The sequence below is a fragment of the Apteryx mantelli genome, chromosome 9, assembly GCF_036417845.1.
Source record: "Apteryx mantelli isolate bAptMan1 chromosome 9, bAptMan1.hap1, whole genome shotgun sequence".
Classification (NCBI taxonomy): domain Eukaryota; kingdom Metazoa; phylum Chordata; class Aves; order Apterygiformes; family Apterygidae; genus Apteryx; species Apteryx mantelli.
In genome coordinates this window covers 1,462,086-1,489,978 of record NC_089986.1, presented here as the reverse complement: position 1 = coordinate 1,489,978, position 27,893 = coordinate 1,462,086, and the positions used below count along the sequence as shown (strand labels likewise).

At 42.5% G+C, this 27,893-nt stretch overlaps 1 protein-coding gene across 1 annotated transcript in view; it reads right to left on the bottom strand.

Annotated features, from left to right (window-relative positions):
- ARHGEF26 (Rho guanine nucleotide exchange factor 26) overlaps positions 1 to 27,893 on the bottom strand; it is a 69,732-nt gene that overhangs the window by 14,932 nt on the left and 26,907 nt on the right. The window contains exons 6-10 of the mRNA XM_013957816.2: positions 19,365 to 19,517; positions 18,710 to 18,839; positions 16,959 to 17,033; positions 15,048 to 15,137; positions 9,596 to 9,750 (exon numbers count right to left, since the gene is read on the bottom strand). Of these exons, the coding sequence (XP_013813270.2) occupies positions 9,596 to 9,750; positions 15,048 to 15,137; positions 16,959 to 17,033; positions 18,710 to 18,839; positions 19,365 to 19,517 (603 nt within the window). The remainder of the gene's footprint in view (positions 1 to 9,595; positions 9,751 to 15,047; positions 15,138 to 16,958; positions 17,034 to 18,709; positions 18,840 to 19,364; positions 19,518 to 27,893) is intronic.

Sequence of the window (27,893 nt, the reverse complement as noted above, 5' to 3'; positions counted from 1 at the left end):
GTTGCCAAGGTTTATCTATTTTGTGTCTTCTAGATACAAGATAATTATATGATTATCTGAGCCTACTTAACTTTACTTATAGGCAAAAGTCTATGAATAAGATCTCAATAGAAGACAAGAACAAATGCAATTTTCAAAATGTTTCCGTTTTATTTTGTATTTATTTCATATTTAAAAATAAATCAAATTCTATACTGCAACTATATATACTCCAATTGGAAGCAAAATCTATTTAGATCTCCATCTGAAGTGATGAAAATCTATGCTTGAGCATAGGTTTTTTGATTAATGTGGTTCATTAAAAAATTCTAACTTAAATAAAAATAATGCTTGAGAAGATCAATTTCGCTGCACTGAACTGATATAAGTCAAATCCCAAACACCTGGAATTAAAGTCTGCTGGAATGCTAACGATGACATGCACCTCTTCTGGCAGGTGCAAATGAAGCGTATTCTTCATTTATGGTTGCTCAAACTATTATTAGAAAATGGACAGATGATGACCAACTGTCTGTTGAGATACAGTCTACCCATTTTGCTAGCTGACAGGAAAAATACCTGTGAATACCTCAGTATTTAATATAATGGTATTGATAATTCTTATTTTTATTCTTTAGAAAAAGAATTGCTAAAATACAATTGGTAAAAATACTGATTTCTGTGACTGAAAGCATTGGAAAAATTCCTGTACTCTTCAAATGGTGATAGGTTTGCAAACTGCATTTGTAGATTAATAGTTTCTGCCAGTGCATCTGTGTAAGAACCAATAAAGCTCTTATTTCAGCTCTGTGGAATGTATTTTTATTTTTGTTCTGTGAGATAAATACTTACATTGATTTTTTTAATTACAGCTTTTTGCATTCTCAAATGATCAACAACATTCCATCACTATTACATTCTAGTCCTTCCAGCAAGTATTTTTTGTTCTTGCCTTTGTTGAGGGGTTTGGGACGCATTGCTACGCATCAATTTTCAGGAAGCATTTACACTGTCCAGTAGAAGATGGTAGGCTCTAAGTCTACAAATCCTTCTTACTTCTTATCTCCATCCAACAAAATATTCTGATTTGAAGTAACAGACAGGGTTTTTTTATGAGTAACATTTAACACATTCTTAAAAATTATTTTAATCAGATAATACAAAGATGCTGATAATCATTTTCAGTTTAAGGCTGTATTTTGCTAAACTTTTATTTAGGTTCAGAACCCAGAACAACAGGATCATTTTATACCTCTTAACACAGAACACACGCAAATTTTATATCACTAAAATATCATCTGTCCTAGGCCACCTATACATCAATACAGAACACACACTCACTCTTTTCCTATTTCCTTTATTCTATCATATATTTCAAAAAATGAAAGCAAATAATTTATACATCTTCTTCAGTAATATTTAATAATAGCCAAAGATGCTGTGCTACTTTGAAATTCTTTGTGTTTCATAAAAATTACTTTGTGCTTGCATTGAATTATAACATTATTTCTGTCATCTGGAGTAAATGCCCAGTTTTGAAAGCAGTTGTGAACAGGTAACATTCCAAAGTATTATTTAACCGTTGGGTGATTTCCAGCGTATGAAGTCCAGCTGCATTCCACTGTCAAGATACTCTCAGGACCTGACAAGCCATACAGCCATTAAAACAGACGGGATTCTAGTGATATCCTTAGGGGATTATGGCAAACGAACAGAATACTCAATAAATGTACACTCATACAAAAATACAAGTCTCTTTGCAGTTTCTCTGAAACCGTCTAAAAGCACTCAGAACAAGTGGTGGATTTTCTGAATAGCTGAATGAAGCAATTTACTTCAGTTGTACGTACCAAAACACTATCAGTTCGAGTTCTCAAACTCTGCAGAACACAGAGCAGCTCACAGGCAGCTTCGAGCATTAAGAACTAAAACATGACCAGACCTTCATGGTCCCAGGAAGGTACTCGCAAAAAAGGAGGTATCTGATTTGGGGTAAATTTCAAAGCTGAGTGTTCCCTGCTTTTAGCAGAACACTAAGAGCGCAAGCTTCCAAGCCTGCGACAGGTAGCAGAGCAGTTACTTCCTCTGCAGCCTGGTCCTCTTCTGCTCCCCTTGGGCTGTTGGACGTGTTCGCTATAGATACTGTACGGGGCACGACAACAGACCAGTACATACCTAAGCCCAGCAATGATGCTCATCAACTGTGCAGGCGAGGCATAGGGAAAAATAGTACTTTTATCCACCTTTGTGGTTTAGAGGAGGGAGATGGCCTGAAGCCTTATTATGAAGGAAACACATACAAAAGTAATACGTATATTTAAACTGAATATCCCGTATTTCTATAAATCACTAGCATCACTGTACTCTGTGGAACTTAAAATACTATGTAAGGTCTTCACAAGTCCAAAAGAAAGCAAGTTTCACAGAATCACAGAATCACAGAATGGTTGAGGCTGGAAGGGACCTCTGGAGATCATCTAGTCCAACCCCCCTGCTCAAGCAGGGTCACCTAGAGCACGTTGCACAGGATTGCATCCAGGCGCGTTTTGAATATCTCCAGAGAAGGAGACTCCACCACCTCTCGGGGCAACCTGTTCCAGTGCTCTGTCACCCTCACAGGGAAGAAGTTTTTCCTCATGTTAAGATGGAAGTGTCTGTGTTTCAGTTTGTGCCCATTGCCTCGCGTCCTGTCGCTGGGCACCACTGAAAAGAGTCTGGTCCCATCCTCTCGACACCCTCCCTTCAGATACTTGTACACGTTGATAAGATCTCCTCTCAGCCTTCTCTTCTCCAAGCTAAACAGGCCAAGCTCTCTCAGCCTTTCCTCATAAGAGAGATGCTCCAGTCCCCTAATCATCTTTGTGGCCCTTCGCTGCACTTGCTCCAGTAGTGCCACGTCTCTCTTGTACTGGAGAGCCCAGAACTGGACGCAGTACTCCAGATGGGGCCTCACCAGGGATGAGTAGAGGGGGAGAATCACCTCCCTCGATCTGCTGGCAACACTCTTCCTCATGCAGCCCAGGATACCATTGGCCTTCTTGGCCACAAGGGCACATTGCTGCCTCATGCTTAACTTGGTGTCCACCAGCACTCCCAGGTCCTTCTCCGCAGAGCTGCTTTCCAGCAGGTCAACCCCCAACCTGTACTGCTGCATGGGGTTATTCCTCCCCAGGTGCAGGACCCTGCACTTCCCTTTGTTGAACTTCATGAGGTTCCTCTCTGCCCACCTCTCCAGCCTGTCCAAGTCTCTCTGAATGACAGCACAGCCCTCTGGCGTATCTGCCACTCCTCCCAGTTTTGTATCGTCAGCAAACTTGCTGAGGGTGCACTCTGACCCTTCATCCAGGTCATTGATGAAGAAGTTGAACAAGACTGGACCCAGGACTGACCCCTGGGGGACACCGCTAGCTACAGGCCTTCAACTAGACTCTGTGCCACTGATCACAACCCTCTGAGCTCTGCCATTCAGCCAGTTCTCAATCCACCTCACTGTTCACTCATCTAACCCACACTTCCTGAGCTTGTCTATGAGGATGCTATGGGAGACAGTGTCAAAAGCCTTGCTGAAGTCTAGGTAGACAACATCCACTGCTCTCCCCTCATCTACCCAGCCAGTCATTCCATCAGAGAAGGCTATCAGATTGGTTAGGCATGATTTCCCCTTGGTGAAGCCATGCTGACTACTCCTGATCACCTTCTTTTCCTCCACATGCTTGCAGATGGCTTCCAGGATGAGCTGCTCCATCACCTTTCCAGGGATGGAGGTGAGGCTGACTGGCCTGTAGTTCCCTGGGTCCTCCTTCTTGCCCTTTTTGAAGGCTGGGGTGACATTGGCTTTCTTCCAGTCCTTGGGCACCTCTCCTGTTCTCCATGACCTTTCAAAGATGATGGAGAGTGGCTTAGCAATAATGTCCGCCAGCTCCCTCAGCACTCGTGGGTGCATCCCATCAGGGCCCATGGATTTGTGGGTGTCAAGTTTGCTTAAATGATCTCTAACCCACTCCTCCTCCACCAAGGGAAAATCTTCCTCTCTCCAGACTTTCTCTCTTGCCTCCAGGGTCTGGGGTTCCTGAGGGCTGGCCTCAGCAGTAAAGACTGAAGCAAAGGCAGCATTCAGTAACTCTGCCTTCTCTGCATCCTTCGTCACCAGGGCACCCACCCCATTCAGCAAAGGGCCCACATTTTCCCTAGTCTTCCTCTTGCTGCTGATGTATTTGAAGAAGCCCTTCTTGTTGTCCTTGACATCTCTAGCCAGATTTAATTCCAAACGGGCCTTAGCCTTCCTCGTCGCATCCCTGCATACTCTGACAACGTTCCTATATTCCTCCCAAGTGGCCTGTCCCCCTTTCCACTTTCTGTAGACTTCCTTCTTCTGGTTGAGTTTTGCCAGGAGCTCCTTGCTCATCCATGCAGGTCTCCTGCCTCCTTTGCTTGACTTCCTAATCATAGGGATGCACCGCTCTTGAGCCTGGAGGAAGTGATGTTTGAATATTAACCAGCTCTCTTGAACACTCCTTCCTTCTAGGGCACTCACCCATGGGATTCCTCCAAGTAGGTCCCTGAAGAGGCCAAAGTTTGCTCTCCTGAAGTCCAGGGTTGCGATCCTACTTGGTGCCCTGCTGCCTCCTCGCAGGATCCTGAACTCCACCATCTCATGGTCACTGCAGCCAAGGCAGCCCCCAACCTTCACATCTCCCACCAGTCCTTCTTTGTTTGTTAGTACGAGGTCCAGCAGCACACCTCTCCTTGTTGGCTCCTCCACCACCTGGGTCAAGAAGTTGTCACCAATGCTCTGCAGGAACCTCCAGGATTGTTTGTGCCTAGCTGTGTTGTCTTTCCAGCAGATATCGGGGTGGTTGAAGTCCCCCATGAGAACCAGGGCCTGGGATCGTGAGGCTACTTCCAGCTGTCTGTAGAAGGCCTCATCGACTTCCTCATCCTGATCAGGTGGCCTGTAGTAAACACCCACAACAGTGTCACCTCTGTTATCCTGCCCTTTGATCCTTACCCATAAGCTCTCGACTCGCTCTTCATCCACCCCTAGGCACAGCTCAATACATTCCAGTTGCTCTCTCACATAAAGAGCAACTCCACCACCTCGCTTTCCTGGCCTGTCTTTCCTAAAAAGCACGTAGCCATCCGTGACAGCACTCCAGTCATGCGAGCTATCCCACCATGTCTCTGTAATGGCAATGAGATCATGGCCCTGCGACCGCACACACATCTCTAGTTCTTCCTGTTTGTTCCCCAAGCTGCGTGCATTGGTGTACAGGCATTTCAGGGAGGTGATCGAGCATGCAGGTTTCCCAGGAGGGATACAAGAGGGTCCTCCATAGCCACATCCCATGCGCACTTCCCTGGCTGCATTCACCTGCTGGAGGCATCCTGACTTGAGCAGTCTTTTGCCAACTACCCTGTCACTATAACTCTCCCCTTCCCCCATCTTTCCTAGTTTAAAGCCCTCCTTACCAGGTTGGCCAACCTGTTGGCAAAGACCCGCGTGCCCTGCCTCGTGAGGTGGATCCCATCTCTCGCCATCAGTTGTCGATCTTCAAACAGGGTCCCATGGTCGTAGAAACCAAAACCCTGTTGCCAACACCAGCGGCGCAGCCAGTCATTAACCTGGAAAGTCCGTCTCCTCCTCCTCTCATCCATCCCCCTCACTGGCAGGATTGAGGAGATGACCACCTGGGCTCCCAGACCCTTGACCACCATCCCCAGAGCTCTGAAATCCTGCTTGATGGTCTCCAGTTTGCCCTTGGTGTCATTGGCGCCCACATGGAAGAGCAGCAGTGGGTAATAGTCCGAAGCGTGGACGAGCCTTGGCAGTCTTTCCATGACATCTCTCACACGAGCCCCCGGCAGGCCACAAACCTCTCTAGACAAGAGGTCAGGTCGGCAGATAGATGCCTCCGTCCCCTGTAGCAGGGAGTCCCCCACAACAATCACCCGCCGCTTTTTCCGGGTGTTCCGGTAGGGCACAGGGTCTGTTGTCCCGGTTACTTCCCTGGCAGCCATGCCCATCTCCTCCTCATCCTGGAGGGCACTAAACCTGTTCTTCAGCTTCAGGTCTTCAGGAGGAGTAGGAGCCTTTCTCCTCCCACGAGCAGTGACCAGTTTCCAGTCTTCTTCTATGATGTTATGATGTACCGTTTCACACGGCACAGAGCCCTCTGGCAACTCCACTGCTGCAGGGGTTTGGGACTCCTGGAGCTGCACAGTCTCCGAGAATACCCTGTCTATCTCTTGCTCTGCTTCTCGGATGCTGCGCAGCCTACTGACCTCCTCCCGTAACTCCCTTACCTGACGACACAACTCGTCAACAGCAGCACACCTCCTGCAGGAGAGCCGACTGCCAGCCCAGGCCTCCCGGAGAGGCCCCAAGCGCTCCCTGCAGCCTGACACCTGTGGGGCTGCATCTACTGTCAGAGGGTCAGTCTGGGTCCAAGCCTCTGACACAGCAACTCCAGCAGCCGCTGGGGAACGCGCTGTGCGGCGTGTCACGACCATACTTGAGGAAATGTACACCACAGGGAACAGAAATGAAGGTCCCATCGCACGTCCCTTCGCGCGCCCTTCTGCGCGAACTGCTGCGCAAACTGCTGCCTCTGTTCGCTGCGCTCTGGGAGCTGCGCTCTAGGCCTGGCACCAAAAGTTGAGCAGTCCGAGTATCACCCAGCTCTTTGCTTCATGCCAGGATCCAAATGACATCCGTGTTAATATAACAAGAATTAATGTCCTCCTACGCACCAACCATATTTAGAAGTGGAATCTGGAACCTTCTGCCAAGATTTGGACATCCTGATCCATGCCAGTATTGATAATTCTTTTTGAGGGAATGCACTCAAGCTTGTATTCTAAAAAAAATACTTTGACATTAAAAAATGCAGATGATGGCTACACTGCAGAAGGCACTACAAGAAAATACTAATAAACTGGAAAAAAATATTGCCAGTAAACTAAAAGCTGAGCAATGGGGAAAGGTAAGGATTTTTATTTGTTCTCCAAAATTTTGTGTAGAAAGACACAGGTCACAAGTTCATGTGTCCCTTTTTGTGCTAATCCCAACAGCCAATCTTGAGTATTATTCAGTAGCCGTTTGCCTTACTTCTTCAAAGAACAAGTGTGATGAAGCAACCAGCTATCCCTGCTGCTTTACAGCACCAAAATCAGACACTAAATGATTCTCAAGGTAGATGTAATATGCTTATATAAAAGATGGACTGTCCAGCAGCAGCCACTAAAAACATAAGCCTCTAAAATACTTTACAGTTGCAAGGAGATAGAGCACCACAGTGTCCATTAAAAAGGAAGGGATTTTTGGTAAGTGAACTCCATTTAACCTACTTAATGGAGCAGAAAAGATAGTTACAATTTCAATCAAAGGGTGGAATTGTGGCTAGGGAAAATTATGATTAATAAAGTAACATTAAAATGAAAACATAAGAACTCTGTGGAACATGCCTAAGTAGACAGCAACACAAGACTTCCCTTTAGGTTTTTATAGCTAAAACGTAGTATTTCTCACTACAAAAAGATCTCTGGAATGCTTGTTTGTGACAGTATTTATAATGCAGTTGTTCTAAACATACTTCTGACACTTGGAAATTGTTCTTGCTATGAGCATGTAAATAGTGATGTACACCACGTCTTGTTGGACTAGAATTATTTATCAGTTATCAGAACGACTACTTCGACAAGTACCATAAAGCCTGGCCTTTAAAAAACGTGTATTGAGCCAAACCTGATTGTGAGAGCTAGGTTCCACAAGTCTGGCAAACTGCTCAGACAGGATAGCTGAAAATAATTTTTTGGATAAAGGGTAAAGCTGTATGATTGGAACACTAAGTTTTAGTAGAGTATTGAGGAGTGATTTTTTTTTTTTTTTTGGCACAATGTTAAGAATCTTCTGAAAAAGCAACTGCTTAAGTGAAAATACAAACATTTAAACTCAACTAGCAACAAATATTCCTCCCCACTGCTGTAGAGTCTACACTATGGGTGGGAGAACGAACCACTAAAAAACTCAAATGTTATTAGTAAGCTTATTCACTTGGGCACAGCACATGCTTCATGCTCAAAATATCTGGGAAGGTTGCAGAAATCAATCCTTCATAATTCTATTTGTTTAGAGGGTCTTTGTACAGTAAATACATAAATCCTATCATTAACATCGAGTTTTCTTTAACTTTAGCTTCTGGGCCCTTTAGGACATTAGCAATTCCAACAGCTGGAAGTTGTTATAAATCAAGAGCACTGAAATTTGGATAGGGTACATTGTTATAAATATCTTGCTTATAATCTGGAGAACAAGCCATCACATAGGAAACCAATAAATAATGTAACAACACAGATAATAGATTTTTCATTGTTTTCTCAACCCAAATATTTACTTAGCTAACAACACAATAATATATTAACGTTAGTTCTATGAGAAAAGAAACACAATGTTTAAAAAACGTGTGATACAACTCTGTGATGTGCTGCCAGTGTTATAACATGGGACTTTCAAAGACATTTCTGCATAAACTTTGATAAACACTGAATATCAGGAACATGTTCACAGCAATAAGCTATCTGGGGAGACGTCTGTTCACTTTTCTTTCCATTTGTACAAAAATACTTTCACTTAAAGCTAAGCAAAAATGGAGAAAAATTATATTTCTCTTTACTCAAACATTAGCATTTTCTTCCCAGATTTTATATTATACCTTACTCCTCAAAACTCCTGATTTAACTTATGGAATCAAAGTTTCACAGAAGGAAGTCTTTTAAAAAATAGCTATTTTTACTTAACTGGTCAATCCAAAAGCAAAATAATTGTTCTTCAAAACTCTTTTTAACCTCAGAACTAAGGTTTATCTGTCAGATACTATCAGACAGATAGCATCAACAGAAGATGTAAACTCCATTAAATTTAAATTATTCTGACCCTCCCCTCAAATCTAGTGATAAAAATTTAAATGGAGACTATTAGCAGTAGTCTCTAAAACAACATTCTCAGTAACAGTTCAGCCAGGGAGAGAGAAGGGAGGAGAAATGAATTACTACTTTTATATCCTCTCAAAACTCCCTTTGCTAAGGCATCAAGGATGGACTTTTTCATTTGTTTGACAATTCAGAATTTCAATTCAGTTTGCCAAAAATAAATCCTGTTTAACAACTGGTTGTCATTTCTAAACACAGTCTGATGGGGCAATATTAGAAACTCAAATACCTTCATAATTCATTTACTCTAAGACACAATATATTAAAACATATAAATAGCTTCAGAACTGTTGACTATACTTAAAACATGCTTAGACCATATTTCTACCTGTTTTATGCTGCAAATGGACCAAATCCATTTACTTCCCTTTGAATCTCCTTCATTCTTTCAATCAAGGAAATGGCTAGAAAACATGTAAAAATGCAGTGGATGCAATAAACTATTCTTGAGTAAATAATGAACAACAAAGTTTGCCTTTCCAAAGCCAGGAAGTTTAAGTTCTCATTTCCCCCAGGGTGATGCACACAATAGTCATGATAATTTTAAAAGACAGCTGTAACTCAGCTGTTCTCTCTGTGATTCAAGGAGTTGAACACAAAGGCAATTTTATACTGGTGAAGCTCTTACCTCTTCTTCTTGGTGATAATGAGGACATCATTAAAGAGGAAGAAGTAAACCTGCTGCCTGGAAGTTCTTTTAGAGAAAAGTCCAGTGTCTTCTACATACGCTGTTAATTCACCCCTTTTCACTAACCATCGTGAAGAGGAAACCAATGGAAATGGCTATAAAGGAAGAAAATAATATTTCAATCCTCCAAAGCTAGGGTATTTTTTAAATCAGAGTACTAAAGATTTGGAAAAATGCTTGAATAAACTCAGAAATCTTGAGTACAAGCACAGAACAGAGATATCAAGATTTAAGGTATCTTTATCATTCATATAATAGACAAGTAACAGGCCATGAAAATTTGAAAAATCACTCTTCATATTCATGACCTAATTGCTCATCTGAGGTAAAAAATGAACAGACAAATTATGGAGACAGACTACAAGACTAGATCGGTCCGAACATATGATCCATCCTGTATGATCCCATAGAAGAACCCTTTGTTTCTCCGGGCCATGAATCTCCCTTTCTAGAGAGAGACTTTCCTCTTTAAAACAGAGTGAGACTGGTGATGCAGCGAACAGATCACGTCTGAAGCTGTACCACGACATGTGATGCCAGAAGAACAAAGGTCCATTGCAGTGCTGGCAGCTCTCCCAGTTACCAAGATTCCTCAATCACTGACCTCTCTGACTGCTACCAGCTCAGACCCCAGCAGAGCTGCCACGGGGGAGCCTTCTGCAACGCCACGCTGCAGGCAGCTTCCTTCTGATAGACCAGTGCTGTGCTGCTGTCACTACACGGCGAAGGTACTGTACAAAGAGACTGACCTCCTCCGTAGCTCTCGGCCCTGAACTCGACGATGACCTAAATAGTGAAAACATCAGTACTTTTTTCCTCTATGCACCTTTGGGTATCACACACATGCTGCATGGAGCATCTGCAGATGCCTGGTACCTTCCTCCTCTGGTTCCAAAAAGGATTTGACTCACTGGGTAACTTCTGCAAGTGAAGCGTGAGCTCAGCTACCTGTAACTTGCAGGTTCTCAAACAGAAGGTACATGATATCACTGGAAAAGAAGAGGCGTCCACTCTGCCCACAATTTATATGTAAGACCTGTACTGCAGTCAATGGGCACTTACCGTTAAATTTTATGGAGCACATATATTTTTCTTCCTTCACTCAGAGGGCAATAATCAAATTTTTGTTTCTACTTTACACATGACTTTTTGCTTATCAAATTTCTGTACTTATTTTGTTTCTGTTCAAACTCATCTGTCTCATGACACCACCTTTCACATGCTTTTAAAATATTTCTTCATTTGGCTTGTCAGCTGGCTTAATCATTCTTCTCATACCCTTTAATCACTTTAGCTGCGCTTTACTAAACTGACTTCAGTTTGTCGATACTTGACCCATAATATAATGCCAAAACCAAAACAGTACTTCAACCATGACCTCACTGGTGGAGGTCACTACAAAATAGTAACTCCCTAACTTTATATGCAGCCATCCCCTGGTTTGTGAGCTTTGAGGTCTCATTTTATGGTGGCACAGAAATAGCAAACGACAATACTATTATTCACAAGATGCTTTTCTGCCACCACGCAATAGCACAGGGTCAAGACAAAAGGCTGGACCAAACTCCTGGCACCCTCTTCTTGCCGCTTTCCATCAGGAGGTGGCCCGCGAATGACAGGTGAGGATCCTCTAAAATTACAGACTGTAGCAGCCCTTCGGAACTATTACAACCTGTTACAAATTAGAGAAGCCTTAACTTTTCTCACTTGCCCTAGACTGATTTATATCTCCAATATATCCAGAACAGACCTAATGAATGTTAGTGAATCAGAGTAAAATCAAACTGATTAAAAACCACTGTAATTTCAAGTCAAGTTCATTACTTTAATTGCCATTCTCATTCATCTCAGATCAGCAGCTAACGTAGATTTCTACCTGCACAATTTACTTTTTCCTAAGAATGCATCATATCATTTTTCTTATGGGCAGTCATTTTATTAAAGCTGCATCATTAAACCTCCCAGGTTATGAAAAACCAAGTTAGATGAGTATTCAGACATGAAACTCTTAAAAGAGTTCCCTAGTGAACTCTTTGGCAGAACTCCTAAGTTCCATCACCAAAATCAAAGTATGCAATCTGCACAGTTTTATATCAACATTTGCCTTACTTTGGCTTACTTTGAACCAAACATTTGAACCAACTTGAACTTTGAACCAACATTTGGCTTACTTTGAACCAAAACTCAGCTGGTTCAGCCAGTACCTTAAAATGATGTGAAATTCAAGGATTTTTTTTTAATCAAATAGCTTATTTCCATACATAAGTATGAAATATCAGACCATATTCTAACGCGCCATCGTGTTTTTTGTGACTTTACAAACTTGAACGACTTTGGGCTAGATGGTTCTCAAACAGAGAAATCACGAAGGAGTTTGGTTATTGAACACAAAAGCATGTTTGCAGAAAAAACACTTTTCTGGTGCTACAGATAAAAAATCTAAGAATAAAAACCTCTGAACCTTAATTAACAAAATAAAATCCTACAGACAAAATATGTGCAGAAGTGACAGGATTTCTGAGTAGCTTCTCTTGTATTTCCTTGTAAGGCTATACAATTACAACTAACAAAATAAACAAAAACCTCAAAACACTATATGAGGTTGAGTAGGCAGAGAAATGGTTTACTTGATTTAGAATGCTTATAAAACAGAATTATAGCACCATGAGGACTGTTTTACAGTCAAAAAGTACTTACAAAATTTCTGTTTGTGCATGAACTAAAAATGCCTCTAAACTGTATTCCAAATGAGTTCATCAGATTTTCCTAATTGACTATATTCCAGAAGCAGCTAGTTTTTACTTTAATATAAGTTTTCCTTAATTGCCAGAAGAGTGCAATGTGTATATTATCTCCTTCCTATATAAAACAAGCTGTATGAACTTAAAATGTATTGAAATGTGGCCAAAGCAGTCTTTTATACTCCAGCTGGCAAGCTCTCAAACCACAGAAAACGTCTAAACCACTAAGAATTTATATCTAAGATACACAAAGTAGAAAAACCTCACATAAAAATACAGAGAAACAAAGTTGCTATTATTCCCATAAAACTAGTGAGAGCTCCTAGTAGCAGCATGTACAGTGGAAGAACTATACAGCGCATCTTACTTTTGCAAAATTAGGATCAACAGCCTCTTCCCACGGGGAAGAGAAGAGACTTAAACCATTTAAGAAACTTAGTTCCTTTAAAACCTCTTAGGAATTTATGCAGGTTTGAAAACTACAAATGAATCCAAGCAGATCGTCCCAAGACTTCAGACTATTCAAAACTCTGTTTTAAACTATCCAAAGACTTGAGACATTATCCATAGCGGTTAGCAAATGCAGTGATGACACTTGTTAAGAGGTAGTCCATTAATTCTTGTTTTAAGTAAATACTATTATTATTCTCAGTTTTTACTCAAAGTATGTGAATAAAAACACTCTGGCAAAGTTGACAACCAACTCTAAATAGAGCATTTCCTCAAAGCAAAACAGACCAAGATCCTTTAAGAACTATGTTTTTGAAACTGTAACCACTATGTACTGCAAATATGATAATTAAAAAAAAAAAAAAAAATCATCTCACAGAAGAATACTCATTCTGTAATGGTATGACTCCTTATTTATAGAAATATGCTAGGGTGCTAACTCTCAATCAAGTCGAATTTTTTATTGTTTTTATTTCAGCCGAAATAACTAAATAACTAACCCTTTTCAAGGCAAAATTAACATGGGCAGAAAAGAATAACTAATTCAATATATATATTTAAAAACCCTTTTGCCATAACATAACCTTTGTTATTTAAAATAAAAATTTGTATCCTGCCATAATAGGTAATTTCGCTGCAAGAATTAGCGTGTGATATAAATATGTTACACTTTACTATATCAAAAAAACTACAAATACTAATTCATACTTAAAAGAAACATAACATTTTCTCCTCAACTGCAGTTATAAGTCTAAGCAAAACCTGAGAAAAGCTGCATGCAGCTTCATGTTTCATGAGAGTTTATCAGAATCTGTTTGCATGCTGCTGGATAAGGATCTGCAGCGAGAAACAGAACTGCTTCACAACGCAAATATCTGACACTTCAGAAGTTTCACGCAGGAATGAATCGAGGTATCTATTGCCTTTCAAACTGCATTGCCAGTGAAGCCATCTGTACAGGCGCTGCACATGAAAGCCCAGGTCCAGGAAGTTTTAGATCTTACATTTTCTTGCATATTAAGCATAAGGGTATATGGAATGTGAAAGCACCTGCTTCATTAAGCTATCTGGTTAAGAACTATTACTGAATAGTTTAAAGAAATAACAATAGTTAAAAAAAGAAATAACCGATAAGGAAAGTGGTACATATTAGACACACGGATACACAGACCTAACGAGCAGGTGGTAACGAAGACAGTAACTAAGAGCAGAAGGCAGCTCAGCCTCGCTAGCGGCCGAACCGGCGGATGGGAACAGCGGCAGCTGCTCCACTGGCCCGGCACAGAGAGACCTCCAGGGTCTCAGGGTGACCAGCTGCGCTCCAGAGGCCGGGGAGGAGGAATCCCTGGCGTCCACTGGATTTGGCAGCTTTCTTAACATCCTTAACATTAAGCATTAACTACATCTTGTTTAAAAAATTGCAATACCTCTCCCCCAAATATTTTTTTAATCCATTCAGCAAGTTCCAACTCTGCAAGAGACTCCAAAACCCAGTCAGTGCACCACACACGCTGCTCAATGACACGGCCTCTATTTGCAGTGGAGAACTGTAATGATTCTAGTACAAATCAGAACTGACGCTGTGCATTCTTCTGCTTTTGGTTTCTTTATGTGAGGAGAAAAGAGAGAGAGAGAGACAAAAAGGTATTTCAAAGTCTGACAAGCCCAGAGGACATGAATGACGAGAAGGATGGGAACAGAGGCAGAGCGATTCTAAGTATAAACTGTGACAAGACCATCGTGCCCAGGGTTATGAATTAGGTAAGACAGCATAAAAGTCATACCAGGGCTGGTACTGCTAGGTACTGCAGCTCCACCAAGGCCAGGGTTTCATCCACAAAGGCAAACCTGGAGTCTGAATACACTGCATTTGTACCTAGCTCTTCAGTAAATAATGCTAATTTATTCTTAAAAATATATATATCCTTACTCTCTCTTCCCCTGCAAAGCCCCAACCTGAAGCTTTATCTCCTCAGTTAGATGTAACAGTTTTCAGTTACTCTCCGAGTTTCCAGGGCTTCAACTGCCCCCAGAACACGAACTTGCCCTCCCTGGCTAAAAGTCATGCCAATATTACAGCCTCTGCAAGTCAAGCTCATTTACTTTGTTTATTCTGGCAATGAAGCTATCAAAACTTAACATGCATTCAAAGCTATGCATATGCATAGCTAAATAATGTACAATCAGAAATATCATCATACCTTGATTTTAAATTCCAGCTGGGAGTTAATGGTGTACATCATTTCTGTCCTTTCCATTTTCCGAGCACCTTCATTGCACAAACGCACCAACTAGAAATGAGACATTTAACAGGTTTAATGTATTCAGGACATAGGACAAACAGTATTCTAGAAAATGTTTCACTGCAGCTAACTTTCAGAATGAAACTTTAAAGCATACTGCAGTTTAAATAAAGTCTGCATGGAGGGGGAGGAGGAGGAAGGCAGATGGAAAGGTATGAAAACGCATTCCCATTAACCTCATGCAAGGATTTCCCAAGAGTCAATGGGCCTTTTCTTATTTTTTTCATTTCTTACTTCCTAGGGAGCTGAAAGGAGGAAAGAAATCTGAGCAGCAACTGGTTTAGCTGGGGAGAGCAGGCTGAGGCTAGAAACAAACTGATGGGCACCATGCGGGAAGCCTTTCCAAAGCTAACGTAGCACCAAAGTCGAGGAGGACAAAAGAGCTTTCCAGTTTTTCACTGTGGGGAAATCACCTCTAATTCTGGCGCAATGGTTGCTAAAGAAATAGTAAACAGTTAAGTTGTTACAGTTTTAGTAAGTTTTATATAAAGAGTTGTTTTGCGGTGTTAAAAAACCAGTAACTTCACTGTAACATTTAAACAGTTTTGAGGTAACAGAAATAACAGAATTGCACAGAAACTTCTGGAGGAGAGGACAAAACTAAAAATCTTAGTCCTACAGGAGATTTTTTTTTAAACGAGCCTGTGATAAAATCATTCTTATCAAGGGAGGTTTCCACAACATCTAGACACAGAAGTATAAACAGCATCAGCCAGGGAGTCTGTCCTCCCTCATCTCCTTTTCAGACTGAACATTTTACACCCCATATTCTGTTCCCACAGAAAAATCCATTTGTGTGGCAACAGCACAGCGTTACTGAGCTTAGGATTTTTTGGTAAGTAACAAAAAGATGATGATTTAGGCATAAAACTGATCTCTAGTGGCCTTTCTTAAATAAGGCAATTTAGTATTTTTATCCTTCACTGCTCTTCCCCTTTACATTACCTATGCAAGGAAAACATCAGATTTTCCCTTAAAGCTGACAGGAATGTTCAAGGCCCAAGGCAATATCTAGTCCCAACATGCAGAGAATGAGTTTTTTAAATAACGAATGCCTAACCTGTCACATTTAATAACAGTCTACGACACATCCTAGTTTCTGAAATTCTGAGATCTTAAAGGCAAAATGGTAACTAGCTTCCAGATTTTCTTTTCAAACTACAATGTTCTGTTTTAAAGAGTTTTCCATTCCAGATTTTTTTTTTTCTCTAAGATGGACAGAATTTCAGACCGATATAAAAAATATCTGGTAATCTGGTTGCTCAGTTTCAAATTAAATGAACTGAAATTTATTATACAATTAAGTGCTGTTGACATTTACAAACTAAACATGGTGAATGGACTTGTGCTCTTCTTCCATCTTCGACTTTTGCCAAAAAAGCATGGTTCAGGATAAGAAAAGAACAACTTCGAACAACTGACAGAAGCAGAAATGGTCTACTTAAACATGCCAAAAGCAGAAAGAACTCTCAAGTTTTCTTAGGCAATTCAGACTTTTCTGTACTGTAGGGTGGGTTTTTTGGCTTTTTATATATACAGTCTGTCACATGGCTTTCCGTTTGAATGACTGGCAGCAAATAGAATAAAGTTGTCCAATAACACTGTGAAATAGGTGAGCAAAATAAGCAATGAATGTGAAAATTAATTATCAAGGGACTAAAAAATAAAAACCCAAAAACCAAAAAGCCCCAAAGCAGCTACTTCTCAGAATGGATTTTTGAAATGACCAAAGCATGCAGTGCAATTTAGGAAGAAAACCCCTCAAAACAGAAACAATTCTGCAGCCAGATTAAATTTTTAGGAACGTACCTTACTCACTTCTTTCAGAGCTTGCTTGCAGTTCTCATATTTTGGCGAGTCTTTAGGAGTTTTCTGACAAATAGTCTGAAACAAAAGTTCCGTTGCTTCAGAGAACTAACAAGTACAGACTGTAACAAATACAGAGTTTTAAAGTAGATATGCGCTGAAATCAAAGAGGTGAAGTCCCAGTTGTGGACTAAGTCAAATGAGAAAGCATTAGGTCGCTTCCCCAGAGCTCTTCATGACACTAAGGAACATCCCCCTTGAGGCCTTTTTGGAGGAACATGACACTTTCCACCTGTGGGCCAATCTCCATCCATGGCACCACAGTGGAATAGGAGGCCACACCCTTCCAGGAACAGGAAAGTTTCTCCTTTCCGCTTTCTACCTTTGCGCAAACCACAATGGAAACCCCCGTAGCTGTGCAGAATCAGGTTCTTCCCATTTCAAACAAAATGTTACGCTCTTCCCGGAAGTTAAATTATCCATTCATGTACAATTACGCATGGAATAAGAAAACTGTACCAGACTACTTTGTCTGATCTCTCTATGGAAGATATGTACTTCCAAAGCATTAAAAGAAAAGGGTCTTTAAGACTTTTCCACATACGCTATGGAAATATATATGGAGCAATATTATTTAAGATTATTAAAACAAAAAGCATATGGGAGGGAAGACAGCTACAGCACCCCAACAAGGGAAATGATGGAAAGTAATGAGAAGTAAGTCTGATCAGTGACTTACACATGACAATTATATTTACTGACAGAGTTTGTTTTTATGAGTTAGAGACAGAGATGACATCCTATCAAAACCAGCCATTTTGAATCAGTGACAGACTGGCTAAATTACTTTTCTGATTGAGAAACAAAAACATCATAAGATATTTTACATAAAATTAGTCTTTGGATTAATTATGAACAAAGTAACTATCCAGTCATCAAAAGGATCCTCAGTCAAATTAATTAGTGTAGAATTCATGAACATACAGGAGAAAGTTATTTGTCTTGCTTCTGGATTCTGCCATTGCTGGAATCTGAGCTTGGATTTTAATATACACTACTGTTGATAGTCCAACTCATAAATTTAATTCTAGCATCTTCATTGAAATACCACAAATCTTGGTGTGAACTTTTCTCACAAATTTTCACTTGCACTTCTTCACACTTCCCAAGTCACCATTAACCTGCATGGGGATGGTGCATCTCGCAGCGTAACACCCTGGTGGGTAACCGAGTATGTAAATGCTGTTCCACGCTAGTAAGAGCTCCTGTACCCCCGAGAATAGTTCTTTGCTCAGGGTTATACTGTAACTCTCTTAGAGGGTCTCAATGACACTATTCCTGAAAATAAGAATTTAATGCAAAAGGGCCCTTATCCAATCTATACGATGGAAAGTTTTTGTTTTTAAACTGTAGGGTTTAATTTTAGTCCCAACACTGTGCAATTTCTGTACTAGCTTCTTCCTTGATTTCAGCATCATTTTCACCCTCTACTGTAAAATTTTTAGATTAGAACTTATAAATATTTAATTTTTGACTGCATGTGCAAACAAATGTTACCATACTTTGTTGTCAACAGACCAGTATCTACAGCCCTGTAAATGGTATAAGTAAGATGATATGAAGGGATTGGAACAAAACAGGGATTGAAGAGAAAAAAATGCCTAGATTAAAAGAACATGCATGTACACATTTAAAAAAAAAAAAGAAGAAGAAGAAGAAGAAGAAGAAGAAGAAGAAAATAAGCCTGTTCTCACATCCATCAATAATGGAAGACGAGTAACTCTCTGCATTGGAAGTATGAGGAAAGAGATCATTGGTAAATTCCTGCAATCTTCATGGGACTCAATCCGTGCCAACACCTCTTTAAATGCTGGATTTGTAGCTCTGGTGAGAAAAAGGGAGGGGGGATTAAACAGAATGCTTTAACAAGAATTACAAGCATTAACAAGCAGAACAAGAATTATGAACGTCTTTTTTTTTTTTTAATGAATTATCATTTTATTTCTTGGAGAAAGTGCAGTTTGGGGGATTTATATTGATTAAGCCTTCAGCTTTATTTATTTAGATATGGAAGACCAGTATTAATATTTAGAATTCTTGTAATCTCCCATGCATGCAAGAGTGCAAACATGCAAATATGTAATATATAAAAAAGCATGGCTTTGACAAATTGATAAAATTGTACTTAATAGTGGAAACAATTGAACACAGGACCACAAATAGGATTTGACTATGCAGCCAGACTTGTTTTCACTCTTAATTATTCAAAGGAACCTGTGCATTAAGGAAAGCTAGCATGTAACTACATGCTTAGTTGGAAGCTACAGGTTTTGCACCAAAATACCCCAACCTTTGACTCCTACTACAAAGAGGATCATTTTGCAATTGTATTTTAAGATTATTTCTTACAGTAATTTCTGTAGTGTTCGCTGCTGATAGACTTCATTAGTGCAATATTTTACATATGGATCAAACGTTGAAGAAGCATGCTTTCCAACTATATCACTAATATCATCAATAAAGATGTTGTTCTGATGTCTTGCTTCAAGTTCTTTAAAGAATCTGCAAAAACAAAAAGAAACTATTCTTTTTACCCCCAAAATAGCAGTCCCTCTCCAGCAACATCTTACGCTTCACCTGACACAACCAATGGTTTTAATAACCTAGGGAAAGTTTGAATGGTTTGTGTAAGGGTGAGATCATCCCTCCTTTTGAAAAACAATACATGAAACCCTTACATGATACATGTCAAAGGGCGGCAGTGCAACCTGGCAGAGCTCAGTGTAACCAGTGCTCACAAACTTACTTCCCACATTCTAGCAGTCAAAACTGAAATAGTCCTACTGATGCGGTTAGACTGGAATTTCCAGAAACAGGGTTGAAAAAGAAATGAAAGAGCTTCGGAGAGAACATTAACACTACATCATTTCCCCTTGTAATAAAGGAAGTGCAATACCAGAGGTGTTCAAGGAAATAAAAAAAGTTCCCGGCAGGTTAAGTGTGAACTGTTAAACTCAGAACAGAAAAATATATTGTAGATTGAGCTGGACAAGGTAATCATAGAGTATAGTTCAATTTAACATTAAAACCAAACACAGCTTGAAAACAATTAAAACAGGAACAAAAACCAAAATTCCACACTAAATCTTTCCCCTAAACGTGCCTGTTCTGAAAACTTCCCCATTGGTCTTCCTCTGTCCCGTATGTGAGCTCCTGTGGCCTCTGAAAGCTTTCCATTCCTTCTTGCGCTTCTAGTCCCACCAGGAAACAAAAGCTTCAGTTCAACAATTCTCACATACGCTATGGGTGTTCAACAACATGGGCACCTGAAATTAAGACCTTGTGTCAGGCATGCCTAGAACGAGCCGATTAACAAAGTGATTGACAATGTCTCCACTCTCACACCACCAATCGCACAGTCAAAAGTATCTTACGGTGTGCGTGTGTGCACACACACATATACATACGCATTATATATCTATATATCTCTCTCTCTCTCTCCATATCTATCTATAAATAATGTTTTTAAAGAAGTCCTGCCTAGCACTTATTAATGGCAGATTTAACTGAGTGATGTTTATCATTATTGTCATTTAATGGAAAACAGGACACTGTTTAAAAATAGATACAACGTTGCTTACTACAGTTTACAGTTTTCAGCTCTACTTTCCACCTGAAGTGGTGCAGCAGTATTTTTTAATAGCCTTGCCAATTCTGGAAGGCACAGTCCTCCAGAATCCTTCCATCCTCCATTCATCTCCTTTCAAAGCGTGAGATACTGGAACACGTCTCTGGTTTGTATTATGTTACATATTTGCTTTTTTAATACAGAGAACAGCACTAACTGGCAAAGAACGCTAAGCTGCAATGAGATCTCCTACAATACATGCACAATTACTTAAATTTAACAGTTGGCTTGAAATTTCACTGGACTTTAACCAAGAAGGAAGAAAATTAATCTCAAAGTCGCACAGTCCACCATTTCTCATGAACCACAGCAGCCAGATTTCAACTGCTGACCACCATAAACTGCAGACAACTGGAATTCATTTCCACTTTCCTCAGACATGTTTACAGCTGGAAGAATTTCTTAGCACACTGCCAATTTACTCTGCTCAGGAAATTAGGAAACACAACATTTCTTCTTGCTGTATGTTATGGCATGCTGACAAGGTGTTTGGCCATGTTGGGCTAGAACTTACACTTTTAAAATTTATCCGGTGCTTCATCGATGACATTATCATCAGACAGCACAGTCCCACTAGGGAACGGCGAGAATTCTTGGATAACAGAAGATTAAAAACAGAAAAGAGGCAGGGACAGTCCCATGCTGCCCCCCCCCCCACGTACTACAAGAACTGTTAGCTCTGAAAATCATCCATCGAAGTTTGAATCAAGGGTTGTCCTTCTGTGCATCCAATCTGCTAATTACTGTATACGTATCAGTAAGCCAGGCACATCATAAAAGCCTCGTACTTAAAACTTTAGGACAGATTGTGTCATAAGAATCAGTATTGATAAATCACAGTCAATTTAGCCAAGTACAAATTGGTTGCAGTGTGTTACTGGCCTTTTGCTTAATACCAGAAGGAGCTATATAAAGTTTGCTTCTTTTAAATCCAGAACTTTTCTGTTTAAAGTTAGATCCAATTAAGTGAAAGTCAAAGGGCATCACAAGAGAATTTGATTTGCTTTATCTTGCCCCTGCGTTGTTTAAAAGAAATGTCCTGTTTGTAATATGGTGAAAGTCTTCCTCTCCTGAAGGCTATACATACCAATTTAGAAATATAAATGTAATTCATTTTCCTGTTTCTTTTATAGCATGAGATCCAGAAACTCTAGAAATCTCAGCAATACAGAGTTTGTCCTGTCTTTATGACAGGTGTTTCCTCCTTGAAATTTTGGTGGTTCTTGTTAAGGGTCTTCTCACGTCTTTAAGAAGTCACTAATAGTCTGGTAATCATAACCAGGAACAATGTTCTAACATTTGCTCAGACATTTTTCTTAAGCTAATTTTTCCTACTACCTTTAATCTCTGATATCCACAACTTTCTTTAAAACTCTACATTAATTTAGATGTAGAAACACAAATGCACAGCAGCGTACACACAATGCTACAAATAATTTCATATAATTCACCCTTGTAACACTGAAACTATGTCTCATTTACAAATGCAAAACTCATCAACTTTAACAGTAGTTCTACCTAAACAGATGCAATGAATGCCCTGACAAAAATAAATTCCCTAATATTAATCATTTTGGTCGACCCTCCTTCTCAACTTTTACTCTCCCTTCTCCTCTAAATAAATATATTAACCGAGTAAGACTTACAGGATACTTAGAAGTGGGGATCCATTTAAATGGATACTATATTCCAAAACTAGATGGCATTGGGTTAGAAAATTCTAATTAAGTAGCTAAAAGAGCTTATAATTAGGCAGGCCAAAAAAAGAGTTAGAGGAATGATTGCCTTAAGGAATCAAATTATTATTCAGGATCAAAAAGCACATAAACTCAAAGGACAGCATATAAAAGGAATACACAGAAAGGTCAGAGCTACTGCAGAAAATCCAAATTGATTATTTGCATCAGAGCTCACTATAGACACATATAGAGTTTGCCAATATTGACACACACAGAGCTGTATATAACAGCTTTCACTCTGCACATTCATTACTGTGAACAAAGCTCAGAAAACGGGCAGAGGAGAAGGAGCTGGTTTCCCTAACAACCCTGCTCCTGCTCGTTCTCTCTCATACCTACGTACCCACATCCTAATTTCCTACGGAAAGCATCATGATAAGAAACTGAAGGCCAAACAAAATACATCTGCCTATGCCCACTAAACCATTTTTTGAAGAGGCTGTAGTTTGTACTCGTCAGAAATGCACAAGGCTGCCGAAAATCATGGTCATAACAATACTACTTAAGATATTAAAACAAACATCTCTCTTATCTTGCCATTAAAACAGGGATGTTTTCTAAATTAAAACCAGTATCAGTGACTTACCGACATTATCTCTTTTCTTTTCCAAAGGTTTCTGTGCTAGAATTCAAAAACATACCTTACATTTAAACAAAAAGAATTGAAACTTGAAGGTTAATTATAAGAGGTCAGAGTATTTACCTCTATTTACCTTTATATTTTAGACCTTAAAAACTATAGAAGATTCCCTCTTCAGGTACTGCATATTCACTGAGGTGTTACAGTAACTGGGAAGAAGGCAGAAGCTGGGAGTCCTTCAACAGAATTTCCTTCCCCCAAGCTGCACAACAGCGAGCTTCACAGGGCTCTGGTCACTGTTCTCCACAAAAGCAGCAGAAAATACAGACTATGGATGCTAAAAATCTCACAGAATCACAGAATCACTGAGGTTGGAAGGGACCTCTGGAGATCATCTAGTCCAACCCCCCTGCTCAAGCAGGGTCACCTAGAGCACATTGCACAGGATCGCATCCAGGCGGCTTTTGAATATCTCCAGAGAAGGAGACTCCACCACCTCTCGGGGCAACCTCTTCCAGTGCTCTGTCACCCTCACAGTGAAAAAGTTTTTCCTCATGTTAAGATGGAAGTGTCTGTGTTTCAGTTTGTGCCCGTTGCCTCGCGTCCTGTCGCTGGGCACCACTGAAAAGAGTCTGGTCCCATCCTCTCGACACCCTCCCTTCAGATACTTGTACACGTTGATAAGATCTCCTCTCAGCCTTCTCTTCTCCAAGCTAAACAGGCCAAGCTCTCTCAGCCTTTCCTCATAAGAGAGATGCTCCAGTCCCCTAATCATCTTTGTGGCCCTTCGCTGCACTTGCTCCAGTAGTGCCACATCCCTCTTGTACTGGAGAGCCCAGAACTGGACGCAGTACTCCAGATGGGGCCTCACCAGGGATGAGTAGAGGGGGAGAATCACCTCCCTCGATCTGCTGGCAACACTCTTCCTCATGCAGCCCAGGATACCATTGGCCTTCTTGGCCACAAGGGCACATTGCTGCCTCATGCTTAACTTGGTGTCCACCAGCACTCCCAGGTCCTTCTCCGCAGAGCTGCTTTCCAGCAGGTCAACCCCCAACCTGTACTGCTGCATGGGGTTATTCCTCCCCAGGTGCAGGACCCTGCACTTCCCTTTGTTGAACTTCATGAGGTTCCTCTCTGCCCACCTCTCCAGCCTGTCCAAGTCTCTCTGAATGACAGCACAGCCCTCTGGCGTATCTGCCACTCCTCCCAGTTTTGTATCGTCAGCAAACTTGCTGAGGGTGCACTCTGACCCTTCATCCAGGTCATTGATGAAGAAGTTGAACAAGACTGGACCCAGGACTGACCCCTGGGGGACACCGCTAGCTACAGGCCTTCAACTAGACTCTGTGCCACTGATCACAACCCTCTGAGCTCTGCCATTCAGCCAGTTCTCAATCCACCTCACTGTTCACTCATCTAACCCACACTTCCTGAGCTTGTCTATGAGGATGCTATGGGAGACAGTGTCAAAAGCCTTGCTGAAGTCTAGGTAGACAACATCCACTGCTCTCCCCTCATCTACCCAGCCAGTCATTCCATCAGAGAAGGCTATCAGATTGGTTAGGCATGATTTCCCCTTGGTGAAGCCATGCTGACTACTCCTGATCACCTTCTTTTCCTCCACATGCTTGCAGATGGCTTCCAGGATGAGCTGCTCCATCACCTTTCCAGGGATGGAGGTGAGGCTGACTGGCCTGTAGTTCCCTGGGTCCTCCTTCTTGCCCTTTTTGAAGGCTGGGGTGACATTGGCTTTCTTCCAGTCCTCGGGCACCTCTCCTCTTCTCCATGACCTTTCCAAGAGGATGGAGAGTGGCTTAGCAATAATGTCCGCCAGCTCCCTCAGCACTCGTGGGTGCATCCCATCAGGGCCCATGGATTTGTGGGTGTCAAGTTTGCTTAAATGATCTCTAACCCACTCCTCCTCCACCAAGGGAAAGTCTTCCTCTCTCCAGACTTTCTCTCTTGCCTCCAGGGTCTGGGGTTCCTGAGGGCTGGCCTCAGCAGTAAAGACTGAAGCAAAGGCGGCATTCAGTAACTCTGCCTTCTCTGCATCCTTCGTCACCAGGGCACCCACCCCATTCAGCAAAGGGCCCACATTTTCCCTAGCCTTCCTCTTGCTGCTGATGTATTTGAAGAAGCCCTTCTTGTTGTCCTTGACATCTCTAGCCAGATTTAATTCCAAACGGGCCTTAGCCTTCCTCGTCGCATCCCTGCATACTCTGACAACGTTCCTATATTCCTCCCAAGTGGCCTGTCCCCCTTTCCACTTTCTGTAGACTTCCTTCTTCTGGTTGAGTTTTGCCAGGAGCTCCTTGCTCATCCATGCAGGTCTCCTACCTCCTTTGCTTGACTTCCTACTCATAGGGATGCACCGCTCTTGAGCCTGGAGGAAGTGATGTTTGAATATTAACCAGCTCTCTTGAACACTCCTTCCTTCTAGGGCCCTCACCCATGGGATTCCTCCAAGTAGGTCCCTGAAGAGGCCAAAGTTTGCTCTCCTGAAGTCCAGGGTTGCGATCCTACTTGGTGCCCTGCTGCCTCCTCGCAGGATCCTGAACTCCACCATCTCATGGTCACTGCAGCCAAGGCAGCCCCCAACCTTCACATCTCCCACCAGTCCTTCTTTGTTTGTTAGTACGAGGTCCAGCAGCACACCTCTCCTTGTTGGCTCCTCCACCACCTGGGTCAAGAAGTTGTCACCAATGCTCTGCAGGAACCTCCAGGATTGTTTGTGCCTAGCTGTGTTGTCTTTCCAGCAGATATCGGGGTGGTTGAAGTCCCCCATGAGAACCAGGGCCTGGGATCGTGAGGCTACTTCCAGCTGTCTGTAGAAGGCCTCATCGACTTCCTCATCCTGATCAGGTGGCCTGTAGTAAACACCCACAACAGTGTCACCTCTGTTATCCTGCCCTTTGATCCTTACCCATAAGCTCTCGACTCGCTCTTCATCCACCCCTAGGCACAGCTCAATACATTCCAGTTGCTCTCTCACATAAAGAGCAACTCCACCACCTCGCTTTCCTGGCCTGTCTTTCCTAAAAAGCACGTAGCCATCCGTGACAGCACTCCAGTCATGCGAGCTATCCCACCATGTCTCTGTAATGGCAATGAGATCATGGCCCTGCGACCGCACACACATCTCTAGTTCTTCCTGTTTGTTCCCCAAGCTGCGTGCATTGGTGTACAGGCATTTCAGGGAGGTGATCGAGCATGCAGGTTTCCCAGGAGGGATACAAGAGGGTCCTCCATAGCCACATCCCATGCGCACTTCCCTGGCTGCATTCACCTGCTGGAGGCATCCTGACTTGAGCAGTCTTTTGCCAACTACCCTGTCACTATAACTCTCCCCTTCCCCCATCTTTCCTAGTTTAAAGCCCTCCTTACCAGGTTGGCCAACCTGTTGGCAAAGACCCGCGTGCCCTGCCTCGTGAGGTGGATCCCATCTCTCGCCATCAGTTGTCGATCTTCAAACAGGGTCCCATGGTCGTAGAAACCAAAACCCTGTTGCCAACACCAGCGGCGCAGCCAGTCATTAACCTGGAAAGTCCGTCTCCTCCTCCTCTCATCCATCCCCCTCACTGGCAGGATTGAGGAGATGACCACCTGGGCTCCCAGACCCTTGACCACCATCCCCAGAGCTCTGAAATCCTGCTTGATGGTCTCCAGTTTGCCCTTGGTGTCATTGGCGCCCACATGGAAGAGCAGCAGTGGGTAATAGTCCGAAGCGTGGACGAGCCTTGGCAGTCTTTCCATGACATCTCTCACACGAGCCCCCGGCAGGCCACAAACCTCTCTAGACAAGAGGTCAGGTCGGCAGATAGATGCCTCCGTCCCCTGTAGCAGGGAGTCCCCCACAACAATCACCCGCCGCTTTTTCCGGGTGTTCCGGTAGGGCACAGGGTCTGTTGTCCCGGTTACTTCCCTGGCAGCCATGCCCATCTCCTCCTCATCCTGGAGGGCACTAAACCTGTTCTTCAGCTTCAGGTCTTCAGGAGGAGTAGGAGCCTTTCTCCTCCCACGAGCAGTGACCAGTTTCCAGTCTTCTTCTATGATGTTATGATGTACCGTTTCACACGGCACAGAGCCCTCTGGCAACTCCACTGCTGCAGGGGTTTGGGACTCCTGGAGCTGCACAGTCTCCGAGAATACCCTGTCTATCTCTTGCTCTGCTTCTCGGATGCTGCGCAGCCTACTGACCTCCTCCCGTAACTCCCTTACCTGACGACACAACTCGTCAACAGCAGCACACCTCCTGCAGGAGAGCCGACTGCCAGCCCAGGCCTCCCGGAGAGGCCCCAAGCGCTCCCTGCAGCCTGACACCTGTGGGGCTGCATCTACTGTCAGAGGGTCAGTCTGGGTCCAAGCCTCTGACACAGCAACTCCAGCAGCCGCTGGGGAACGCGCTGTGCGGCGTGTCACGACCATACTTGAGGAAATGTACACCACAGGGAACAGAAATGAAGGTCCCATCGCACGTCCCTTCGCGCGCCCTTCTGCGCGAACTGCTGCGCAAACTGCTGCCTCTGTTCGCTGCGCTCTGGGAGCTGCGCTCTAGGCCTGGCTCTTATATAGGCCTCTCCCTAGCACTGACTCACAGGGTGCTTGACCGCCCAATCAAGGGCCACTGGGATCAAAGGCCCCAACCCCCTCTGGTCAGGGGCAACCCAGAGAGCTCGTTAGCAGCAGCCACTCCTAGCTGGAGCTTTTCCCATGAGCTTTTCCCAGGAGAAGTCAAGGCCTCCTGCAGTGGTCCTTGCCTAGCTTCCCCTTTCCTGTTCACAGCGATCACCTTCTAGGTCCTCGGGGGTCCTCAGAAAGCCCACAACTTCCACAAGATCCTCAAGTTCTAGTCAGAGCCCAACCACTGCTGCGCAAACTGCTGCGTCTGTTCGCTGCCTCTGTTCGCTGCGCTCAGCTCCTTAGCAGGC